Here is a 22709-nt window from a genome sequence, read left to right on the forward strand (position 1 = left end):
CTGATCTTAAATTCATATAAATGTACTAGAGATTTGAAAGGTGGGTATCAACAACTTGAGGGATACATAAGCAAAAGTTTGGTGTGTATTTGAGAGAACAAATACAAAATGGTGAATATGAGTGTATCAAACCCCAAAGATAAATCACATTAGTTGTGATAATTGCTTTTCGGAAATCAAGAAAAAAAAATATTTTCTTTCGTCTTCCTGAAGCCTTGGCAACACCGTTGGAGGGCTCGACAATGCCCTGGTCAATCTCACGACCCTAGCTTTTACTGGCATGGCCTTGTCACATGTCCCCCTGTCTTGGCCAGCCTTATCACCCTCTGGGCCTCCCTCGTCCACCCCATTTTGCAAAAGATTCACACACATACACCCCACCAACTCACCCTCGCCCTATCTCTCATCACCCACTCTCTCAACATCTCTCTCTCCCATTCAGTCTCCTTCCACCCTCTCTCGTTCTCAGCACGCACTCTCTCCCCCACATCCACTCTCTCTCTCTCTCTCTCTCTCTCTCTCTCTCTCTCTCTCTCTCTCTCTCTCTCATTTCCCGTTGAGAACGGATCTCTCTCTCTAGCTCTTGTTGGCAACCTATGAGGGTGCAAGCGTAGTCTCTCTCTCTCTCTCTCTCTCTCTCTCTCTCTCTCTCTCTCTCTCTCTCTCTCTCTCTCTCTCTCTCTCATCCGCTCTCTCGTTGCCTATACACAAACACACACACCCCACCTAGCCCCCCCCTTGGTCCTCATCGTCAAAAGCCTCGTCCCCTCACTCTCGCCGTCACCTTGCAGCACAAGTGGCCAAGCTCATGGCCCGTCACACTACTACAGGACGGAGCCCCGGTCGGCTCCATGATCCCGTCACATGGACCGCCTAACTGGGGGCTGCTCGTCATCTTCCTTCACCCATTGACTCTCTCCCCTCCTCTCGCTTCTTGAGATGCCATGTAGCCCATGCTGGCACAGAGGATAATATCCCTCTCTCTCTCCTCACCCCGTCACCCCTCAGCCCCACCCTCCCTTGGACCGCTCTCTTCCCCACCTCGTTGACAAAACCCCCCCCCCTTCCCTCGCTCTCTGTCGGCTACGCGACCCCGAAAATGACGAATGCGCTACACCAACGCACCAACTTAGGCCGCCGTTCACCGGCATCGCATCCACTACGCCCTCTTCAGTGAAATCCGTAGGTTGTCATCATTTTTCCCAGTTTTCAAACCAAATCTTGTAAAAATCCCAATTTGTAAATTATCACCTCTCTCTAGGTGATGGCCACAAAGGCCCACCTAGGAGTTTTCCTTTATAATATTTCCCAAGACAAAGCAAGGGTCAACCATTCACGACCCACCGCCTTGCTTTGTCCCCCCTAATTAGAACCCCTAATCTAATCAGATTACCCTAACTTAAAGCAGCCAACACCTATAAAAAGGCACTGAGTGCTCATCATCAGGGAGATTGATTGGGAGGAAGGATATTGTGAGAGATTTGGGGGGGCGGCAATTTCATCAGAGGTCAGCACTTGGTAGTATTTTGGTGGGAGGGATTGGTCACATTTGCATCATGAGAGAGGGGACTTAGTGTAGCAATTTTCTTTGGGAACTTGCAGTATGTAAAGAAGCTATGTCTACATCTCGACTCCAATGGTCGACACACACACACACACTCATGTTAGCAAAGTCTCCGTGTCTGTGAGTATCTCTAGAGAACGCACTATTAGGCTCACTATCTCTCTATCACCATGATTGCCACCTCCCCGGAAATAAGGTTGTTGTAAATATTGCAAGAAATAGTTTTCCCTCACACCCCGAGGGTTTTCATCACCTCTCTCTCTCTCTCTCTCTCTCTCTCTCTCTCTCTCTCTCTCTCTCTCTCTCTCTCTCTCTCTCTCTCTCGGTGTGTAGAGTTTGTGATATCTCCAATCACCATTGTCTGCGTCCTAGCCGCTCAAAGCTAGGTGGTGCCCCTTGTTCGCTTCACCGTGGCCGGCTTGCGGTGTGCATCGGCTCCTGGCATTTTCAAGGCCGTCGAGGTCTGTGTCACGCTTTGCGCTCGTCATTTGGTGCCCCCACGGAGGAGGGATTCTTGGAAATATTCAGTTTACAATGCTGAAGACAACGCACATCATCAACCATGGACAAATGGCTGAAAGAATTCTCTAACTGGAGAACGGAGGAGGAGGAGACTAGAGAAGCACTGACCGCCTTCATCGAAGTGCTGCTGCCAGAATACACCATCGTAAACATCCAAAAGGTAAATTCTCCATCTCGTATTGTCGTGCTAACCGCAAATCGAGAGCATCAGGTGGGAAGTGTCATCACTCCCGTTCCTCTTCCCCTTGGAGACTAGAAAAGAAAGCATCCTCTATGAGGTGGAGAAAATTCTCTCGGTATGTAGTCATCTTTGTGCCCAACTTTTGTATAAGTTGTATCCATGTCCTCTAGGTATCCACCAGAAATAGATCATGTCATATAAGCATCCAACGAAAAACCATGTATCTCAAACAATGTCTCAATGTGTGCATACCAACATGATGTATCTCCTCACACTCTCAAGTGTTATGAGGACTCCAGAGCCAACCGAGCATGAGGATCTCAATGTGAGCTCCCATAAGCTTCAAGGATGCCCATCAAGATCTTGCATTTGTATAACTATTTGATATCTCTTTGCTATGAGGAAGTTTTTTCAAAGGCCCCAAGGTATGGAAGGTGGTGTCTTTTCTGAAAGGTAATGCACATATATGGTGGTCGACCCTACTCTTGCACAAGAAAGCACCCAAGAAGTAGGTAAAGTTCAAAAGACTCGTCACTTTTTCATGGTTAATGGAAGAGTATGAAGAAATGTCATCACAGGAACTATCTAAGTGTCGAAGGTGCAGTCGCTATCTACTTTTCATTGCCGCTCTATTCTCTATCTCTTCTTTCTATGGTAAAAGGCCGTGGTAGTAGACTCAAGTTCCCTGCTAGCATATGGAGAGACATTCTATCATTAGGAAAAGGATTCATTGGACAAGATCGTAAAACTATAGACAGGTGTGACATCAACGATGCTTTATGCCGTGTTTCATGAGAGGATATGCACAAGTAGCATTCACATATACTATGTGTTGCATGGTCTTTAATGAAGATCCTACCATGGGATCTATGGGGGAAGTTGCTAGACACAAATCTTCACAAAGGTGGACAAGAAAGAAGAATGCTATGTGACATCTCATCTCTTATTTTGGCATGAACTGCTGCCTATTTTGTGAGGCAAAGGAATTTACTACTACATTCACATGAATGCATTGAACACATCTGTAAAAATAAGTGTAAACTTGGACCACATGTAATATACGAGTTTAAAATCGTAGTTTGAGTCTACTCTTGCTTGGATTTTCTGGACAATTTGTACATAATGGTATCGTCAAGATGACCAATAATTGCTTTCAAAATTCACTTGGATCCCATAACCAAAGCCGTCATTAAATACCCTATCATATCTAGGGCCAAGGAATAGCATTGGCCTCCTCCATAGCTAACAAAAAAGAGTGACAAAGACTACTAGAACGGTAAAGGGGCCAATTGCGGACCACCTAGGAAAATGAACTCTCCATATTATGCTCGCAAAGTGGCCAGTGGAAAAGTCTTGAGGTGCAAGACAAGCTGCTTGCTCCTTTATGGGCCGTCCTGAAACTTGGGGGTATGGCATGCGAGATCGCTCAAAAATGCAACAGAGCAACGAAGTCCTTGGAATGGAGAGAGTTGCCAAGGTATTTTTACAATTCTATAACTCACTAGTCCCCCTAGCTCTCTAAGGCTGGAAGCATCCTTCTGATCCCTTTTTGGAGGGAAGTAGCCAAAAATATTAATAACAAAGATATTAGACGGATATGACAACTAGGAACGGACCAACTGACTCTCCAATGTAACCTCAGTGGTACCGAACGATTACAAATCAGCAGAGCCCTTGAACAACTAAACAAATGGTGTCTACTGAATTGTGCATCCAAGTTTGAGTGGAAAGCATGACAGTGGCCTAAAAACAAACATTTTCTGAAACCAGAAACTGAGGAAGTGTACTTCACCCTTATAGCTTTGAAGGATTGGTTCTCCCTCATTAACAAGCAGTGTGGCAAGCACTGGCCGGAGTCAACACCCGTGAAGAACATATGGCGCCCACAATGGCTGCATGGGATGAAGGTCTTCTTATGGAAGGTGTTATGGGGAGCCATGCCGACTGAGGTGAAGGTTTTCACCAGGGAAATTGGTCCGGATAGATACTCGCAATGCAAAACGGCTAGTAAAGACCTCCTCCACCTTTTCAAGGAATGTCCGACGATCAACGACCTAGCTGGATAGGTTTGCAAATGGGTTCAAAAGACCTGGAAAATAGGATTCTTCAAGAACGACCTCTTCTTGGGAGGGAAGGTGTTCAAGAGCCAAGCTTTGCCCATCACTACACAACTCGTGATATTTTGTTACTTCAAACACAAGGAACTGTTAAATTTTTAGAACACCATGGAAATAGCTCAATTCACATAGATAATCCAAGAAAGCACCATTGGGAAACACATGAACTCTGATGAGTGGAACAAGACCATGGGTGCTGCAATGTTTGACTTGCATGGGTAAAACTGTGTGCTCATCCATTGTCATGGGGTGGCTCCCTTGTCAACCGATGTATCTATGATCCTTAAAGACGTCATGGCTCACATCACAAGCATGATAGAAACTTGCAATTTTTTGGTTATGCTAATATAATCTACTCACCATTGTGAGTTCTCCCCCTCCCCCCTCCCCCCTCCCCCCCCCCAAAAAAAAAAAAAAAGACCTCATAGATAGAGCAAAAGAATAGCAATATAGGTCTCCCCCTAGTCAACAAAAGAGGGTGATAAAGATACTGACATGGATAAATGAGCACTTGGGTGCATATAATGTTTGAATTGATATTACCCACCTTTCGGTACAACTTGAATTTCCTTGCACACATGTTCAACGAATCATGGTTGAACAGGTGATGTTAAGTATGGAACCTGATTTACCCTTGTAATTTTTTGTGGTAAAAGCGCACATTTGTAAGGCCCCCATTATGAGGAGAAGCCATTGTGCGGGAAGGAACATCACTCGCCAGAAACCAAAATTTTCACGGCCAAAAATCAGGGGCAACTTTAGGTTCCGCCCCCGATACTTTTTTTTTCCCTCGTCGGAATATTCCTTTTCGCCGGAATATTATGGCCGGATGGCAGCCGAAAAGTGGTCGGAAAACAACCGGTCGGTTGGACGGTGGCCGGTAGTCAATGGCCAGTGGGCCAGTGGTCGGAAGTCAATGGCCGGTGGCCGGTGGCCAAATTCAAAAGTGGACTTGTCTTCTCAAGGGTGGCCACACATGGGCGGATTAGAGGGTCCGATTTGGACTTATCTACAGAAGGGTGGCTACACATGGCTGCCTCTCATGAGAGAGGGCAGCCCTTTTGGCCTATAAAAGGAGGCCATTTCTACACACATTTCATAGTGTGAAGTTGATGCAACAAGGTGAGTGTGAGGTGGTGAGAGTGAAGCAAGGCGGGAGCTCCATTAAGGGTATAATCCCTTTGTAAACTACTTCTTGTTTTGAAGTACTAAAGCCATTGAGTGGCTGCTTTCCCGTGGACGTAGCCCACATTGGGTGAACCACGTATATCGTGTGTACTCTCTCTCTCTCTCTCTCTCTCTCTCTCTCTCTCTCTCTACTCTATAATCTTGTGTACGTGAATATGTCTCTCTCCATTAAGTAATCTACTCAATTATCTATTTAGCTACGTCTTATTTCCTAACAAATTGGTATCAGACCAAGGTTTGCTCGTAGCTAAATTATCTCAAGGAATGGATTTCTTGAATTGAGTGGGAGTTATGGCGGAGGAAGGGAAGCTCAAGCTTGAGAAGTTCAACGACAAAAACTACCAACATTGAAAGATGCAAATTGAAGACTATCTCTACCAGAAGGACCTCTATTTGCCACTAGGCGGTCTTACAAAGAATCCCGCAACGATGGCAGATGAAGCATGGATTGTCCTTGATCGAAAGGACCTGGGAACAATCCGGTTAAGCTTGGCGTCAATGGTGGCCTTCAATGTTTCGGAGATGAAGACCACGGAGGACTTGATGAAGTCACTTGACGACTTCTACAAGAAACCATCGGCATCCAATAAGGTATTTCTTATGAATCGCTTGTTCAATCTAAAGATGACAGAGAATGATTCCGTTGCAGAACACCTAAATGACTTTAACACAAACATAAGTCAACTTTGATCAGTGAAAATCAATTTTGATGATTAAGTGCGAGCTCTCCTTATACTATCATCTCTACTAGATAGTTGGGACAGCCTTGTGATGGCTGTAAGTAATTCTATTTCTGGCACAAATACTCTTAAGTTTGATGATGTTGTGGGTGTTCTCCTAAGCAAGGAAATACGAAGGAGAAGCACAGGAGAATCATCAAGTGCTGCACTGTCAGTGGAAACAAGAGGAAGGCCTAAGGAGAGGTTCAAAAACCAAAAGGATCGTGATCGCTCAAGGCGGAGCAAGTCACATACAAAGTCAGTTCTTGAATGTTGGAACTGTGGCAAGAAGGGCCACGTCAAGAAGGATTGCTGGTCCAAGAAGAAGAAGGAGACAGAGTCTCAAGACAACAAGCCAACATCGGATGCCAATGTGGCAGGTAAAGTAGAGCAAGATGCTCTAATTCTCTCATTAGACAATGTGTCTAATTCCTCGATAGTAGATTCCGGGGCTTCATTCCATGCGACACCACACAGGCAACATTTCCAAGACTACACCAAAGGTAATTTTGGGTATGTATACTTGGGAGATGATGAAGTTTGTGAGATTGCCGGCAAAGGTACAGTTTCTGTCAAAACTGCTAACGGAAATGAATGGAAGCTTAAAGATGTTAGGCATGTTCCTTCTCTTCGCAAAAATTTGATCTCTACAGGACAATTGGACAACGAAGGTCACAACATTGCATTTGGAAACAAACGGTGGAAGATCTCAAAGGGATCTTTGGTGGTTGCCAAGGGAGAAAAAGTCGGAACACTTTGCTTGTGTACTGTTAGCACGCAACCTTCAGCTTGTGCAGCAACTACAGAAGTTGACAGTGCGGTGTGGCACTACCGACTTGGGTATTCGAACAAAGAAGCTTCTACCAGGTTTGAAAAAAGTGGACTTAGAGTTCTGTGAAGATTGTGTTTATGGTAAATAAAAGAGGGTAAAATTTCAAAAATCAGGAAATGAAAGAAAAAATAAAAAACTTGAGTTGGTTCGTTCTGATGTTTGGGGTCCTGCAAGTACACCATCACTTGGTGGTTCATTGTACTATGTAACATTCATAGATGATGCGACTAGAAAAACATGGGTTTATATCATAAAGAATAAATCCGATGTATTTTCCATATTTCAAAGGTGGAAAGCCTTTGTGGAGAATGAAACAGGTACCAAGGTTAAATGCCTCACATTTAACCTTGGTGATTCATTGTACTATGTAACATTCATAGATGACGCGACTAGAAAAACATGGGTTTATATCATAAAGAATAAATCCGATGTATTTTCCATATTTCAAAGGTGGAAAGCCTTTGTGGAGAATGAAACAGGTACCAAGGTTAAATGCCTCACATCCGACAATGGAGGCGAATATTGCAGCCAAGCTTTTGAAATCTTTTGTGCTAGCAATGGCATTCGGAGGCAAAGGACAACCCCAAGGACACCTCAACAAAATGGGATTTCGGAAAGGATGAACAAGACAATCATGGAGCGAGCACGAGGCATGCGGCTACATGTAGGCCTACCGCTTGAGCTTTGGGTGGAAGCTGTAAGTACGTCTGTGTACTTAATCAATCGGTCACCCTCAACGGCATTGGATGGGGGAGTTCCAGAAGAGGCATGGACAGGTAAACCGGTGAATTATAAATTTCTCAAAGTGTTTGGGTGTGAGGCTTTCATGCACATAGATAGAAGCCTAAGATCAAAGCTAGATGCAAAGTCCAAAAAGTGTTTCTTCATTGGCTATGGAGAAGGTGACTTTGGGTATCGCCTATGGAATCCTGAAGATGGTAAAATCTTAAGAAGTAGGGATGTAATTTTTAACGAACAAAATATGTATAAAGATTACTTGGAAAGAAAACAAACAAAAGAAACAGGTGATGAGTACATGGAGCTTGAGGACGGTGAAGACTCAAGGACTGCAAACGGTGACAATGTGCAACAACGTCAACCAAATGAGGAGCCTCAACCTATTCTCTGAAGATCTACAAGAGCAATTAGACCTCCAAAAAGGTTTGTTCCTTCCTTCGACCATCTCTTGATCTCAGATTCTGGAGAGTCAGAATCATACGAAGAAGCTGTGCAACATGAATCCAAAGAAGTATGGACGAAGAGCATGCAAGTGGAGATGGACTCACTACATGGCAACCAAACATGGGAGTTGGTTGAGTTGCCAAAAGGTAAGCGGGCACTTCAAAACAAATGGGTGTACAAGCTGAAGGAAGAAGAAGGTGGGAAGAAAAGGTACAAGTCTAGGCTTGTGGTAAAAGGATTTTCTCAAAAGAAAGGTATTGATTTCAATGAAATATTTTCTCCTGTTGTAAAAATGAACTCAATTAGGTTTGTCTTAAGCCTTGTGGCTGCTCATGATCTAAATCTCGAGCAAATGGATGTAAATACGGCATTCCCTCACGGTGACTTAGAGGAGGAAATCTACATGCTTCAACCAAAGGGGTATGAAGTAAAGGTAAGGAGAAAATGGTTTGCAAATTAAAGAAGAGCTTGGTTTAAAGCAAGTATAAAGATAATGGTACTTGAAGTTTGATCAATGGATGTTGGATCATGGATTCACAAGATGCAACTCGGATCACTGCGTCTACACGAAGAATTTGGGAGATGGAAAATTCATCATCCTAATGTTGTATGTTGATGACATGTTGATTGCAAGTGCTAACATGCAGGACATCAAAGACCTAAAAGAGGAGCTGTCTAAATCTTTTTCAATGAAAGATTTAGGTGCTGCAAAGAGGATACTTGGTATAAAAATATCAAGGGACAGGACGAAGAAGACAATATAGCTATCTCAAGAAGATTACATCAAGAAGGTACTAGAAAGGTTTGCAATGCAAAATGCAAAACCAGTTTCTACACCTTTGGCTGGTCATTTTAAACTAACGAAGGATATGTGTCCAAAGACACAAGAGGAAATAGCTTATATGTCTAAAGTTCCATATGCTGCAACGGTAGGTTCTCTAATGTATGCTATGGTCTGTACAAGGCCAGACATTGCACATGTAGTGGGAGTTGTGAGTAGGTTCATGGACAACCCAAGTAAAGAGCATTGGCAAGCTGTGAAGTGGATACTTAGGTATCTAAAAGAGACAACAAAAAATGCTTTGTATTTTGGAGGAACTGATATTTTTCTAAAAGGGTATGCTGATGCAGATATGGCAGGTGACAAAGATACTCGAAGGAGCACTACTGGCTATGTGTTCACGATTGGAGGCACAGCTTTAAGCTGGGCTTCAAAGCTGCAGAAAGTGGTTTCACTTTCTACCACGGAAGCAGAGTATGTAGCAATGATACAGGCAAGCAAAGAAATTATGTGGCTTCACAGATTCTTAGAAGAGCTTGGATTCAAACAAGACAATTGTGTCTTGTACAGTGATAGCCAAAGAGCTATCCATCTTGCGAAGAACTCAACCTTTCATTCAAGGACAAAGTACATTTAGCTGAGATATCACTTCATACGCACGCTTTTGGAAGAGGGACAGCTAAAGCTAGGAAAGGTGCATACAAGTGAAAATCCTACAGACATGTTTACAAAGGTGGTCAACAAGGAGAAGTTGAGCTTTTGCTCATCTTCAATCGGCATTCAAGGATAAGAAGCTAGGATGGAAAGCAATCACAGTTTTGGTTTGGAGATCAGTCTCCAAGTGGGAGATTGTTAAGTATGGAGCTTGATTTACCCTTGTAATTTTTTGTGGTAAAAGCGCACATTTGTAAGGCCCCCATTATGAGGAGAAGCCATTGTGCGTGAAGAAACATCACTCGCCAGAAACCAAAATTTTCACGGCAAAAAATCAGGGGCAACTTTAGGTTCCGCTCCCAATACTTTTTTTTTCCCTCGTCGAAATATTCCTTTTCGCCGGAATATTATGGCCCGACGACGGCCGGAAAGTGGTCGGAAAACAACCGGTCGGTTGGACGGTGACCGATAGTTAATGGCCAGTGGCCGGTGGTCGGAAGTCAATGGCCGGTGGCCGGTGGCCGAATTCAAAAGCGAACTTGTCTTCTCAAGGGCGACCACACATGGGCGGATTGGAGGTTCCGATTTGGACTTATCTACACAAGGGTGGCTACACATGGCTGCCTCTCATGAGAGAGGACAGCCCTTTTGGCTTATAAAAGGAGACCATTTCTACACACATTTCATAGTGTTAAGTTGATGCAACAAGGTGAGTGTGAGGTGGTGAGAGTGAAGCAAGGCGGGAGCTCCATTAAGGGTATAATCCCTTTGTAAACTACTTCTTGTTTTGAAGTAGTAAAGCCATTGAGTGGCTGCTTTCCCGTGGACGTAGCCCACATTGAATGAACCACGTATATCGTGTATACTCTCTCTCTACTCTATAATCTCGTGTATGTAAATCTGTCTCTCTCCATTAAGTAATCTACTCAATTATCTATTTAGCTACGTCTTATTTCCTAACAGGTGACACTACCTTATCGGAAAGATTTCTATCATAATAATACAATATTAGCAATGGAAGTCACTAATTGGCACTCTCAAGCTTCACTTAATTTTCAATTGAACACAAAAGCATAAGTAGATTAATCAATTAAGCTAAAAAATGAAAGCAATTGCACAGATACATGCAAATTCCATCAACAGATGACCGCATAAGAGTACAGCCGCCAACTCCATGCCAATGTCCACATCATCATCAAGGGCCTTCATCTTCAAGAATTGTTGATTTGGACAGAGCAATGCTGCCAGATTGAGAAAGACACCCACATGCACTTGTAGAAGAGCCATAAAACCACAATATATTTAGATTGACATAGGACATTAGTGCCACAAGCGGCGGATGCAAAAGAATCTCAACCGTGTAGAGCTACATCTTCCCTTGAGAGAGCTTCAAACTATCACATTTTTCTTGGATGTTTGGATTAAGGAAGCACAATTAGAAAGGCAGTATTTAGCTTTGAGCTTGTTTTGTTTCTCTTAGACAAGAGGCACACTCCATTATTTTGTCTCATAAGCCGAAGTAGCCTTTTAGCATAAGTATACTCTATAAAGACAGACCTTGGTTATATTGTGGCATCTTTTAAAGAAGATTCCTTTCTGGCTTTACAACCAGTGTATAATATGAGCTTTTGTTCCTTATGAGAACATAGCTAGATGATCATATGTGCTTGATTGAATGAAACTAGAAATAGTCTTCTTCTAATCCAATTGACACATAAATTACAATCAACAAATTGAGTAGTGCAAAGTAGCTTTGACGAAGAGATTGGCATCGATCTCCCCCCCCCCCCCCCCCCCCAACACACACACACACACACACACACTCACACACACAAAGAAGAAGAAGAAGAAGAGAATCTTAACGTCATAGGAACTATCTCAAGAGACCTTAAAGATCTATCCGACAAGGAGAGTTGAACTCAAGACCTGCTATTTTAGTGGGAAATGGCATAACCAAAGGCTACCACACTTGGGTGATAGAAAGGTTATACCATTTTCCTCTTCTTATTAATGCACACACACCCGAGAAGAAGAGAATTTTTTAGGAAACTAACCCAAGAGACCTTGAAGATCTATCCGACGAGGAGAGTTGAACTCAAGGCTATTCGAGCGGGAAATGGCATAACCAATCTACCACACTTGAGAGAGAGAGAGAGAGAGAGAGAGAGAGACTAACTGTGACTAGCATAACCAATGCATTGATTTGTAGAGTCTATGACCTCGCCGCAGAAACCCTGATTGGAAGACTAAATCAGTACTTGCATTTGGCAACCTTATAGACAAAGTCAGCACATGATATTCATTTTCTAACACAACAATGCAATATTTGGCTATGGTGGATTTGAGGTTAAATATGCAAATGAGAGGGAAGGCAAGATATCTATGTAGAAGGGCATGATGCTTTTGAAAAAGGAATAACACCTCATACACATGCAATTGTGTCCAGATGGAGGACATTGGGACTCAACCAACATAGACGTCAACAAACAGCAAGGGTCAATAAGACTCCAGGAAGCACGACGCTTAAATACCATGCCAGGCCTTTCTGTGAATGAGAAGCCTTCCTGAAGAAACAGAGAACATACAAACCACTTAGTCCTCCCTTGTGCATAGTGCCGTAACCTGTTCTATGTACTCTTTCCTGCATTGAAAATCTTTCTTCTAAAAAATGATAGATCAAAATAGTTTCTTCCCAAATTCCTCCAACTTCACTCTTCAAGAACTTAACCCTAATTCGACAAGTTTGGAGAAGAATAGCTTGTTGACAGCAAATTTTGTCATTCCAAATGGTAGCAATATTATATCAATGCCAATGTCACATATGCACAGGTTTGTCGTAAATTTCTATAAAAGATTATCGTCTGCAATACCGCACCCACATATTTCTATTCCCTTCTCCAAATATGCCCCAATGATAGTGTCCCATCTCTTTGGCAAGCCAATAGAATACCTTAGTTGTCGGTCATCAATCCAAAACCGTATGTAAATGTGCCTGTCATGTTATGTACAGAAGTGCCTAAAGTCTTAGCATACTATTCACATTCTTGAGATGTGCAGAGGAGCTTGTTTGCTTGTTGGCAGCTCCTCTGACATGCCTGTCTGAAGCATTTCCAAGTGGCCATGACTTGCTTTGAAGCTTTTGTAGCAATCTTCTGCTGCCAAGCGACCAGTCGCAAATGCCCCATGTACTGTTCCAGGATACCTTGCACTTGTAGCTTCTCCTGCAAAAAAAAGATTTCCTGCCGGGCTCCGTATCCGTGTGTACAGATCGTGTGGTTTACCGACAGCATCATAGCTATAACATCCAAGAGAGTTGATGTCGGATCCCCATCGAGACACCAGATGATGTACCTGCGTATAGACACAAAACAAACATGTTTGCCGGATCTTATTTCAATTGTATATACATCATCCATTACGTATTTATGGCTAGGTTCCGATTTGCCAAGATGCAGAGTTACATGAAAAAATAAATAACAAGGTGAATGCTCACGTTGACATTCTAAAGCAAAAAAAACAAAAGGAAGGACCTGTTTACAAAATAAAAACGAGGCAAACAAAAATCTGTACGCCTTTCTCCCTTCTCCTCTGAGGTATGTTTTACCATCAAAAAGAAAGTACACATAAAAGAAGCCTTACATAAATTCAGGAAAAGGCCCAATCAACCTATAAAGCACTTGATGCTATGACAATTCCATTAATGTCATTATATAGCAATCACACAGACGTGTGAATGCACATACAATTCCTACTAACATCATCATGTGCAACGTAAATGAACATGGGGGTCATGTACTCAGTAACAAGCATCTATGTCGTTTACCTTAATGCAAGTTCATAGATGGGGGTCATGTACTCAGTAACAAGCATCTATGTCATTTACCTTAATGCAAGTGATTAGTAACAAGGAAATGCAAAAACAGGTCAAGACAACTAATACCACAGTAAACACCCCCAGATAGGGGGAGCACATTTTTGCCTAGTGAAAGGTTGAAGCAATCCGGCGGCGCCAATAAGGAAAAGCAAAAGCGTACCGAACAGCACAATTAATGCACACTCCACAAACGTCACCTCAAAGAGGCAATAGATTACTGCCTAATGAAAGAAGTTGACATGGTCATGTTGTGAAAGATGGAACATACAGAAAGACTTACAGGTTCCGCAACATGAGGCAGAATAGTTCTCAATTGCATCAGGGCAAAGTTGACAGCTGCTTCGTCGCACATTTTCTCAATATCATTTGCAAGGCTTCCTGCAGGCATGTACACAAGGACAGGGTGACCCGTTGCCTTGTGCAAGTTAAGAAAATAACTGCATCCATATGTTGTGGGTGCAACGACACCCAGAAAATCCACATCTGGCCAGCACACACTCTCAAAAATCAAGGCAATCTTGTTCTCATTTCCAAACTCCAAGTCAGCAATTGCTGACTCTTTCCATTCTGGTAGCTGTGGCTCAAACTTGATAAGGTTGGCCTTGAGAACACCAAGAGGGACGGTAATGACTGCCGCATCCGCATGAAATGCTCTCCCATCTTCAGTTTTCACTTTCACACTGTTCAAATTGTGTGCGATTCTTGCCACTCTGTGTTGGACGATGTGCACAAACCACACTTTTAGTGAGAATTTGTGTGCATATGTAACCCTTCACCATGAACAAGGTGCTGTTTTTGCCAGCCTTCTTCCATGAACAGGTTCTTGTGGAGCTTTACCCTATCCAAAATACAAGACCAATTTTTGAGCAGGGATATATACCTGTGGTTTAATCGCACATCCAGCCCTTTCGCAAGAGCGGCTATCACAGGATGATAGCCATGTACTAGGAGCCCATGTCCCCCTTCAACAAGTTCTTCCTAATTTTAGTAGAACGAAAGCAAACGCAGAAAGAATTCCTTAGAGAAACATATCTTTCTTCTCTACAAAACGGTTATGAGAGGCAAGTGACGACGTACCTCATCATAACAACGAACAGATATCTTGGCACAATCTGCTGCAAACCACCCCTCCATTCTGCAAATGTACCATTGCAAGACTTTTTGTGCAAGGCCCTCCACCCTGATAAAACAAAGCATATATACATCAAGAAGGCCATCCCACACTACTGAATTGGCAATATCCTAGTTTATAAAATCAACCTTAAGTCACTTCTTCTGGCAAGCACAAGGGAGAAGGCATCCAAAACAGACATATCTTTCTTGAACTCATCCCTCAATTCCTTTGCCTGTAGAAAAATAACAACTGCAGATTAGAAGTCATGCTCAAGATACACACATGCATGCACACACTCAGAACACCGCCACCACCTCTTTGGCAAACAATGAATCAATTAGTAGGAAAGAGAGCTCTTCCTTACCTCTTTCAAGATAGCTTCAAATTTTTCCCCAACTTCCATGACCATCTTTGGTGGAACTTGGTTTCCATCCATATCAAAAAGCACATAGCTACACTCATATTTTACATTGGAGACTAAGATCATTCGCACATCTTGATGGCTACATCCCAGTTGTAATGAAACACACAAATATTTTGAAAGATAAATATACCTTTCCAGATCATGATCATACAATACAGAGTTGTCTCCACTTGTTTTATATAAACGGAGACCCAAATGCCCAACCAGATTTGCCAGAGGATTTTTCCTAGACACTCCATGCAGCCTGTCAAAGTTGAAGAGGCAAACACTGATATTTATGAAGATTGTTTTGTAGAAACACTGCAAAAATGCAAGTCTCATTTTACCATGAAGCACCCATGTCAATGGGAAGCCCATCAACATATCTAGTGTGTATGCGACCACCAAGGCGATCTCTTGACTCTAAGACAACAACCTGCAAAATTGGCAACACTGGTTAGCCCCTAGCAACATAGCACAAACACCCTTGGGATGATGCTGTGGATTTGGGCATAAAAATTGTAGTGAGGCCATAGCTAAATGAGTAATCACTGCAAGACGGCCAACGTAAATATTATCTTGCCTTGGATTTGGAGGCAGAGGCATTAGTTTTACTATCAAAAGAATTCCAGAAAAGTGCTGTTTAAAGTTGTCATGAAAAGAACGTACCTTGACACCCCTACTCTTGAGCATAAGAGCAGCAGTCAATCCTGAAATTCCAGCTCCTATCACAATAACTGAAGGGGGAGTTGTCTTGCTATCAGCAAAACAAGGACCTGTACAAAGAGATCAGGGGCTTGAAATCTCTTTATTTTTACTACAATGTATATATTAATATGGTGCAGGTTAGAGTCAGCAAATTGTGTTCAGCCTTTAACAAGTTAGCACAACTCTGTTTGTATCTGTGCATGCCGGATGTGCGTCAACGTGTTCATTTCGGAGAGAGACACACACACTCTTACGTATGAACATGTGTATGTATGTATGAGTGCATTTACAAAGAACCCTGAGCTAGACCTTGAAGCTGCAATGTCTTCTTTTTATTTTCACAAACCCACACATTAAAAACACTGGGACTCCTTCAATGTCTGGTTACGTCCTTTGATATGCATGGAAAGGCCACAGAGATAATACAAGACGAGTACAAGTGAACATAAGCGTTCTACTGTAGAAGAAGGTGAACCTGAGTGGTAGTTCTGGTTGACGTTGGATGAGTCCATAGTGATGGAAATGGCGTACTTTTAGTGGACGACGAGGGATTAAGGAAGGCGCGCAAAAGTTGGCCTGATGTGAAGTAGAGTTTCCGACACTTGCTTTGCCTCATACACACGTTCACCAGCAACGAATTGACGCACAGCAGTCGTGGCTCCGGCATCCAGGAAGAGAGAGAGAGAGAGAGAGAGAGAGAGAGAGGAATCAAAAACACCAAAGAAGACCCCCACGCAGAGAAATGCGAGAATTGAAGACCCAATTCAGCAAAATCCACGTGTATGAGAGAGAGAGAGAGAGCGAGAGTCTGAGAGAGCAGAGAGGAGACGCACAGACAAATAGAGGAGCGCGCGAAATGGTAGAAGATTGGACACCCTTTAAAAAGGCATTGCACGCAAAACTTAAATGCTCATTGACAAGACAGGAATTCATACTCTTCTCAAGTGCCCACTGCCCACTGCCCACTACTTAGTGAAAGCAAGTGCCAAGGTTACGTCGGATGGCCCGTCTAAAAATTACCCAAAACTAATATGCTTGATTGTTTTTTAATGGCAGCCTAGCCCTTACTGAGAGTCCTAAAAGCTCTGCTATTCTGTATCCACTTGTGAAAAATCTCGGGTTCCCCTCGAGTTGGAAACAACTGCTGCTTGGAGACTCTGTCTCAATCTTTTCTGTTGTTCTGGATTATCTGGGTGGATAGGAATGACAGGCTATTTAACAGTTCTTACCAGAGTAAAAGTCTGAAAGCCCATTTTGCCCACTTCTCCCTACAGGTGAACCAGCTAAAGCTAGAGCAATGCAAAATTTATGAAGCAAATTACAAAGTCCTCACGGACTGCATGGGGTACAACAACAACGCCAATATCAACAAGCAGCTGGAAGTTCTGTTGGATGGATCCTACACTCATCTGCAACGAATGATGGATGAATGCCGCATGGATGGGGAGAAGCTCAGGAGGCAACATTGTAATGGGTTGCGACTCATCGCCCATAATCAGGAAGTGTTGAGTGGTCTTCCTGGTTCTGGTCCTTCTGCTAACTCTACTTGAGTGAGTCTCTGTATGATGTAACTACATGGCGACTGATGGTTGGAGAAGTTGTTGTCAGGCCCTTTTTTGTAATTATGGAGATAAAGTCAAGTCTACCCATTGAGTCAATGGCGTCTAATGTAATTTCAATCTTTCTAATATAAATTTATCTCGCCCTTTATGGCAAAAAAAAAAAGAATACTCAAGGCTTGAACTTCTAAGGCTAGTGGGGTGAGTTCCATCACAAGAAGTTTTGGACAAATTCTCACAATAATTCCCACATTGTGACTTACCTCAACATCATGAGCTTTTGCATACCTAGCTAGTTACGATTGGGGGCAGGGGACCGCCGGCCCGCTGGGGGGGGGGGGGGGGGGGGGGGGGGGGGGGGGGGGGGGGGGGGGGCAGTCCCCTGCCCCCAATCGTACCTAACTAGGTATGCGGTGCCTCTCGAGTAGAAGCTCATGATGTTATTCATTGTATGAAAAACACTAGAAAAGGCTCTGTTTTCCTTCGTGAGAAAATTTCTAAATCTTCTTGTGCATCCATAGGGAAGGGTTTCCTTTTTCTTTTGGGGACGAGGCTGCTCTTTGCTCTTTTCTCCCAATTGCTATAGGCCTTGCTATGTATAACATTAAAACTCATAGTTTCTATCATCAAATGTAGTGGGAGACCTCTATTGTTAGTAACATCTTGAAAATTTTCACATGAGTTCATTGAGGGATCCATATGGGGCTTTTCTTGAATCTAGTGTGGCTCTCATTTCCTCTCTACCTCTCCTTTTTGTATTGGCATATATGTGTAGCACTCTCTTCGAAGAGGTATGCATGCAAGAGGGTGCTCTCCTATGCTCTCTCACTCTTACTCTCGTTTGTATGACTCGATCATCGTTGAAAGTATGTACATTTGCACATTTCTAGCGTGTTGTGTGTGTTTGCAAGCTAGGTTGCATTATATGTTATTCGCAAAATGTTTTAACATTAATAATGGTAATATGGAAGTGTGTTTTGTGTGTTTGCAGGCTAGGTTGCATGATACATTATTCACAAAATGTTTTAACATTAATAATGGTCGTATAATACATTCATCCCTATTATTCTAATGTGTCATTGTTTTTTTCTTTAAATGCATGTGTTCTCACAAGTTGATCAATTGCCTTATCAATCGAGAACGTTATCGGTTAATACAAAAAACATAAAAAGCCTAGATTTATGCGAGTTAAGTATCTATCACCTTTTGTACTCTGCAAGGTTAGCTCAAGTGAAAAGGTCAAAGCTAGGGAGGATGGAGTAGCCATGAAGAAGAAGAAGAAGAGTAGAGAGATAAGGTTACACACGAAAAAAGAGAGAATTTTTTTTAGGTTCTAAGGCTTAAAATAAGGTTATATCCTTTCACACTTGAGGTGACCACCCAAGTTTGGCTGAAACCCTAATAACTACCCCTTCAGCCAAACTTGGGGCATTTTATCACAATCACTCATAAGGTCTACATTTTAACGTAATGGGATCTCTTGGATACATCGTGAAGGTTCTCTTTAGATTTAACACTTCATGGTTCCAAAGGATACATCGTGGCGATTCTCAGAGGATTCATCATGCATTACAATGATGGAGATTCTTTATAAGCTCATGGCCAAAGCAATGGCAATTAGACGTAGACCTATTTTGGGATTTGGGAAAAATTATACAGAAAGACCTATAAGGTTTTCTTGATGGAATATCTATCTTTCACAATATTGTGGTTGTACAACCTGCATTTGATCATGCTAGGAAATCAAAGCAATCCATAATCATGTTGCAGGTAGACTTTGCTAAAGCTTTTGACACTCTCACTTAGGGACTTCATATCTCTTACAATGAGGTAGCTAGTCTTCACTCCTAGGATGGCTAGACATATCTTTTTTGTTGGGATAAGGGGACTATTGTAGACTTTTGATAAACAATAGACTATATATTAAATGCAATCCACATAAATCCATCGATTCAGGCAGGGTTTCTCTTTAAGTCCTCTATGGTTTGTTGTAGGCATCCCTTGTTCACTTCGTTAGATACACAAGTTGTAATGGGTCATATCATAAGGTTTGACTGGTGTGAATGACCTTTGAAGTAAAGACGCTTCGGGTTTTTTATAAATAGCTAGAAGAACACTGGTTTCATTCATTCATTCATGCACAAGTCACGCTAATTAAGTATCTATTTTCTAAAGTTATTCCTTTAAATTTCTCGCATTCACATATTTACCATGCCTAGGGGAAATCGCGGACAACGCGATCAACGTGTTCAACCCCCTCCCCGTGTTGACCCCATCAACAATGTGCATGCCAATTCCATTCTCAAGAATGTATATGCTATGAATGTTGTATGCACAGTAGAGTGCACACAACTACACAGACGCTCTCCGTGCAATCAACGAGGCCACAAGCTCAATATTCAACGCCATGCAAAACCTTGATTTCAATGCACATCTAACCGAAGGGGATATCGATCAAGTTGCCGCACTAACCAACAATGCAAGTATGATTTGGGGGGAACATGGTTTTTGCACCCCACAAGAGTGTGCATCCTTCGAACAAAATGAGGAGGCTTAGGTAGAAGTGTGGATGGCATACATTGCTATGCAAGGAATATCCAATGGAGCCAACAACAACAACCAGATCTCACCTTTCCTCGCTAATGTTAGAGAAATAAGACATTGAAACCATATTAGCATATTGTACTGTTTCTTTTCTCTCCATATCTATCTTATTGTAGTTGTTGTTTTAAGTTGTGTACTTTCCACCCTTTTAATATTCGTATGTGGTTTTTTTATTGCAGTCTTTAAATGTTGTTCAAAATCGAATTTCATTATTATGGAGTGTGAACCGTTGAAATTGATTTGTTGCGAATGTTTTTTGTGTATGTATCATTGTTTGGTCTATGGCATGATGTTTGTAAAGAGTGTGTGTGCTCTTCTATGGGTATATTTTCCATGTTTATATACAAATGTGCATGTGTACAAGTGCTCACAAGTGTGACAAAATAAAAGGACACTTATCATGTTGTGGTTAATCTTGTTGCCCAACATATATCACAACATTTGAGAAGACAAGTCGCATGTATGAGTGAGAGGATAGTGTACGAGAGAGATTTATAAATTATGAATGTTTGATCGCGAGAGAGAGAGAGAGAGAGAGAGAGAGAGAGAGAGAGAGAGAGGATAGAGAGAGAGAATAAAGTTGAGAAGGGAGAAATAATCTTCTAGAAATCTGCTCGCCGGATCCCAAAAAAGTGCTCGCTGAAAAATGCTCGCCAAAAAATTACGTCCGTGACAGAACACCTGTAAACATGGATCTGGAGGAAGAGGAGGTATGGGGGCTAGATGTCTATAAGGTGGCATTAAAGCATCGGTGGCACCACCTCCATAGGATCCACCTCCTCCAATGCTAGAGCATTGGGTATGTGAGGAATCATGTGAGTGTCTGTGCAGATCAATGAATCAAAGTGTGCAAATTGCTCCAATGAGGTAGACGATGAAGGGGGTGGGCAATATGATGGGATGGCACCACATTGGTAAGCTAAAGGGGATGGATGATGTGATGGACCAATGTTGTAGGATGCTGAACAAGAAGGTAGATGTGATCGGCTAGCACCCTGAGTCTGGTTAGTGTGAACGGACTCATACCATCACCTTTGCTTGGGTGTCAGAGATGCTAAGAAATGCTTCACGTCCCATCACCATAGTTGCTCATGTGTGACTGTGTGTGAACAGTGAAAGATATACAAAAAGATAAAGAAACAATAGAATAGTGCAAGAATGACAACTAGCCTGCATAATAAACAAGTAAACTAAAAAATCAAAACCATTTTGTGTTAAACTTTTAAAATCCATAACAACCTTTAATTGCATAAACATTTTACACTTATTACTCAAACTTAAACTTGCAAAAAGGGCAAATATATGCTCTCCTTGCAATAATCTGACATGTCTAGCTAGTTGCAATAGGAGCTAAAAAACTCAAATACAATGTATTGGCACGAGATTGGCACTCTAAGGAGCCTCCCTCTCATCTTGGCATAACTCACTGTGAATCCCTATAACTATGCATTAGGAAGAGAATGGGGTCCAGGAGGGCCTCTTTATTTGGCAGTTCAAGGGAGTCAAACATTTAGTATTAAGAAAGTAATCAAAGGAAAGCTTTTGAATTCAAACAAGCAAAATGGCTAGTTTATTTGAATTCAATTTTTCCCTCCAAAATGAAATTCAAAATCTAGTGGGTAAAACCATATCAAGTAGCCTATCTATGAAAAGGGCTTGATGAGTAGATTGTAGATCTATAGTCTCCGCTTAAATTGGCGATCAAATGTGGGAGTTATGGAAGGCTGAAAATCACAAAATTGTTCACCTCCTTTTTGGAGAAAAAAGTGTATCCTTTGACCACTCTTACACATCTCTTACACACCCACCATTCTTGCACACATGGCATACAACTAATCACCTCCATAAGCTCATGGAAAATAGAGGCCCTCCTACACCCCATCCTCTTCCTAATGCATAGCATACTCACAAGTGGTCCTCTGCGTTTTCCTATGTGTTCACCCCCTTTTAGTGCCTTTTATACCACTACCTTTGTATCTTTCTCTGTGATTTTCTCCACATTTTTCTCATTATTTTCTATAGCTGGGAGATTTTAGCCCTTGTAAACTCATACACTTCATGGAGCTACCTCAATGACATACAACCACCTTGGTTACGAAGTCTTGGGATAAAAAATCACATGAAAACCCCATTTCACTCCAATTTAAAATACATAGAGGTCAGGTATCATGTAATCTCTGACATATTGGCTAGCAAGTGCATCAAGATAGTCAAGGTTCATATGGATGACAACCTTACATATGCTCTCACGAAGAGCCTATCCTTATGGAGATTTGCACATTGCATTGAAATGATGGGTGTAAGGTGAAGCCACTAAAATGCTTCACAAGTGTATAAGTTATACACAAATAGGCCACTTGGGTCACATAGTCCTTTGAGTGAGAGATTGTTGGGGTTCACGCCAGCTGGCCGGATGCTTACTACTAACCCTTACCTTATTCTTTCTTGGTCAATAGAATAAGGAGCATGAGGCCATTATTCTCTCTATGCTCCACCCACTTTATGCTCTCGCTTTCTGTCCTCACAACACTGCATGCATGCACGCATCCACACATGTGCACTTCGTACTAAATACGAGCTAAGACCATCTCTATTGGAATTTTGTAATGTCATTATTTTTCTATAGTGTCTATAGAAATGTGATAAGGAACATGCAATCACAAGAGTTAATGGAAGAAAATAATTCAATACGTGACCAATGAAGAAC

At 42.2% G+C, this 22709-nt stretch overlaps 1 protein-coding gene across 1 annotated transcript; it reads right to left on the minus strand.

Moving 5' to 3' along the window:
- Positions 1–12062: 12062 nt before the first annotated feature.
- LOC147459836 (polyamine oxidase 2-like) lies at positions 12063–16696 on the minus strand. Its single transcript, XM_086511033.1, has 10 exons — positions 16315–16696; positions 15801–15907; positions 15479–15567; positions 15283–15396; positions 15093–15180; positions 14875–14960; positions 14692–14794; positions 14495–14592; positions 13895–14324; positions 12063–13091 (listed from the first exon to the last, which is right to left on the minus strand). The coding sequence occupies exons 1-10, from the start codon at positions 16349–16351 to the stop codon at positions 12777–12779; spliced, it is 1467 nt and encodes a 488-aa protein (XP_086367159.1). The 5' UTR covers positions 16352–16696; the 3' UTR covers positions 12063–12776.
- Between the last annotated feature and the right edge of the window lie 6013 nt (positions 16697–22709).

Source organism: Adiantum capillus-veneris, chromosome 4 (assembly GCF_014529385.1).
Source record: "Adiantum capillus-veneris isolate H3 chromosome 4, ASM1452938v2, whole genome shotgun sequence".
NCBI classification, from domain to species: domain Eukaryota; kingdom Viridiplantae; phylum Streptophyta; class Polypodiopsida; order Polypodiales; family Pteridaceae; genus Adiantum; species Adiantum capillus-veneris.

What these genes read in the sequence shown, in the direction of transcription:
- LOC147459836 (XM_086511033.1), bottom strand. Translation starts at nt 16,351, where the DNA reads ATGGACTCATCCAACGTCAACCAGAACTACCACTCAG. An exon ending in CTGTTCGTTGTTATGATGAG is followed by an intron (nt 14,593 to 14,691) that starts GTACGTCGTCAC and finishes TACTAAAATTAG; the next exon opens with GAAGAACTTGTTGAAGGGGG. An exon ending in GATGTGCGATTAAACCACAG is followed by an intron (nt 14,325 to 14,494) that starts GTATATATCCCT and finishes CGTCCAACACAG; the next exon opens with AGTGGCAAGAATCGCACACA.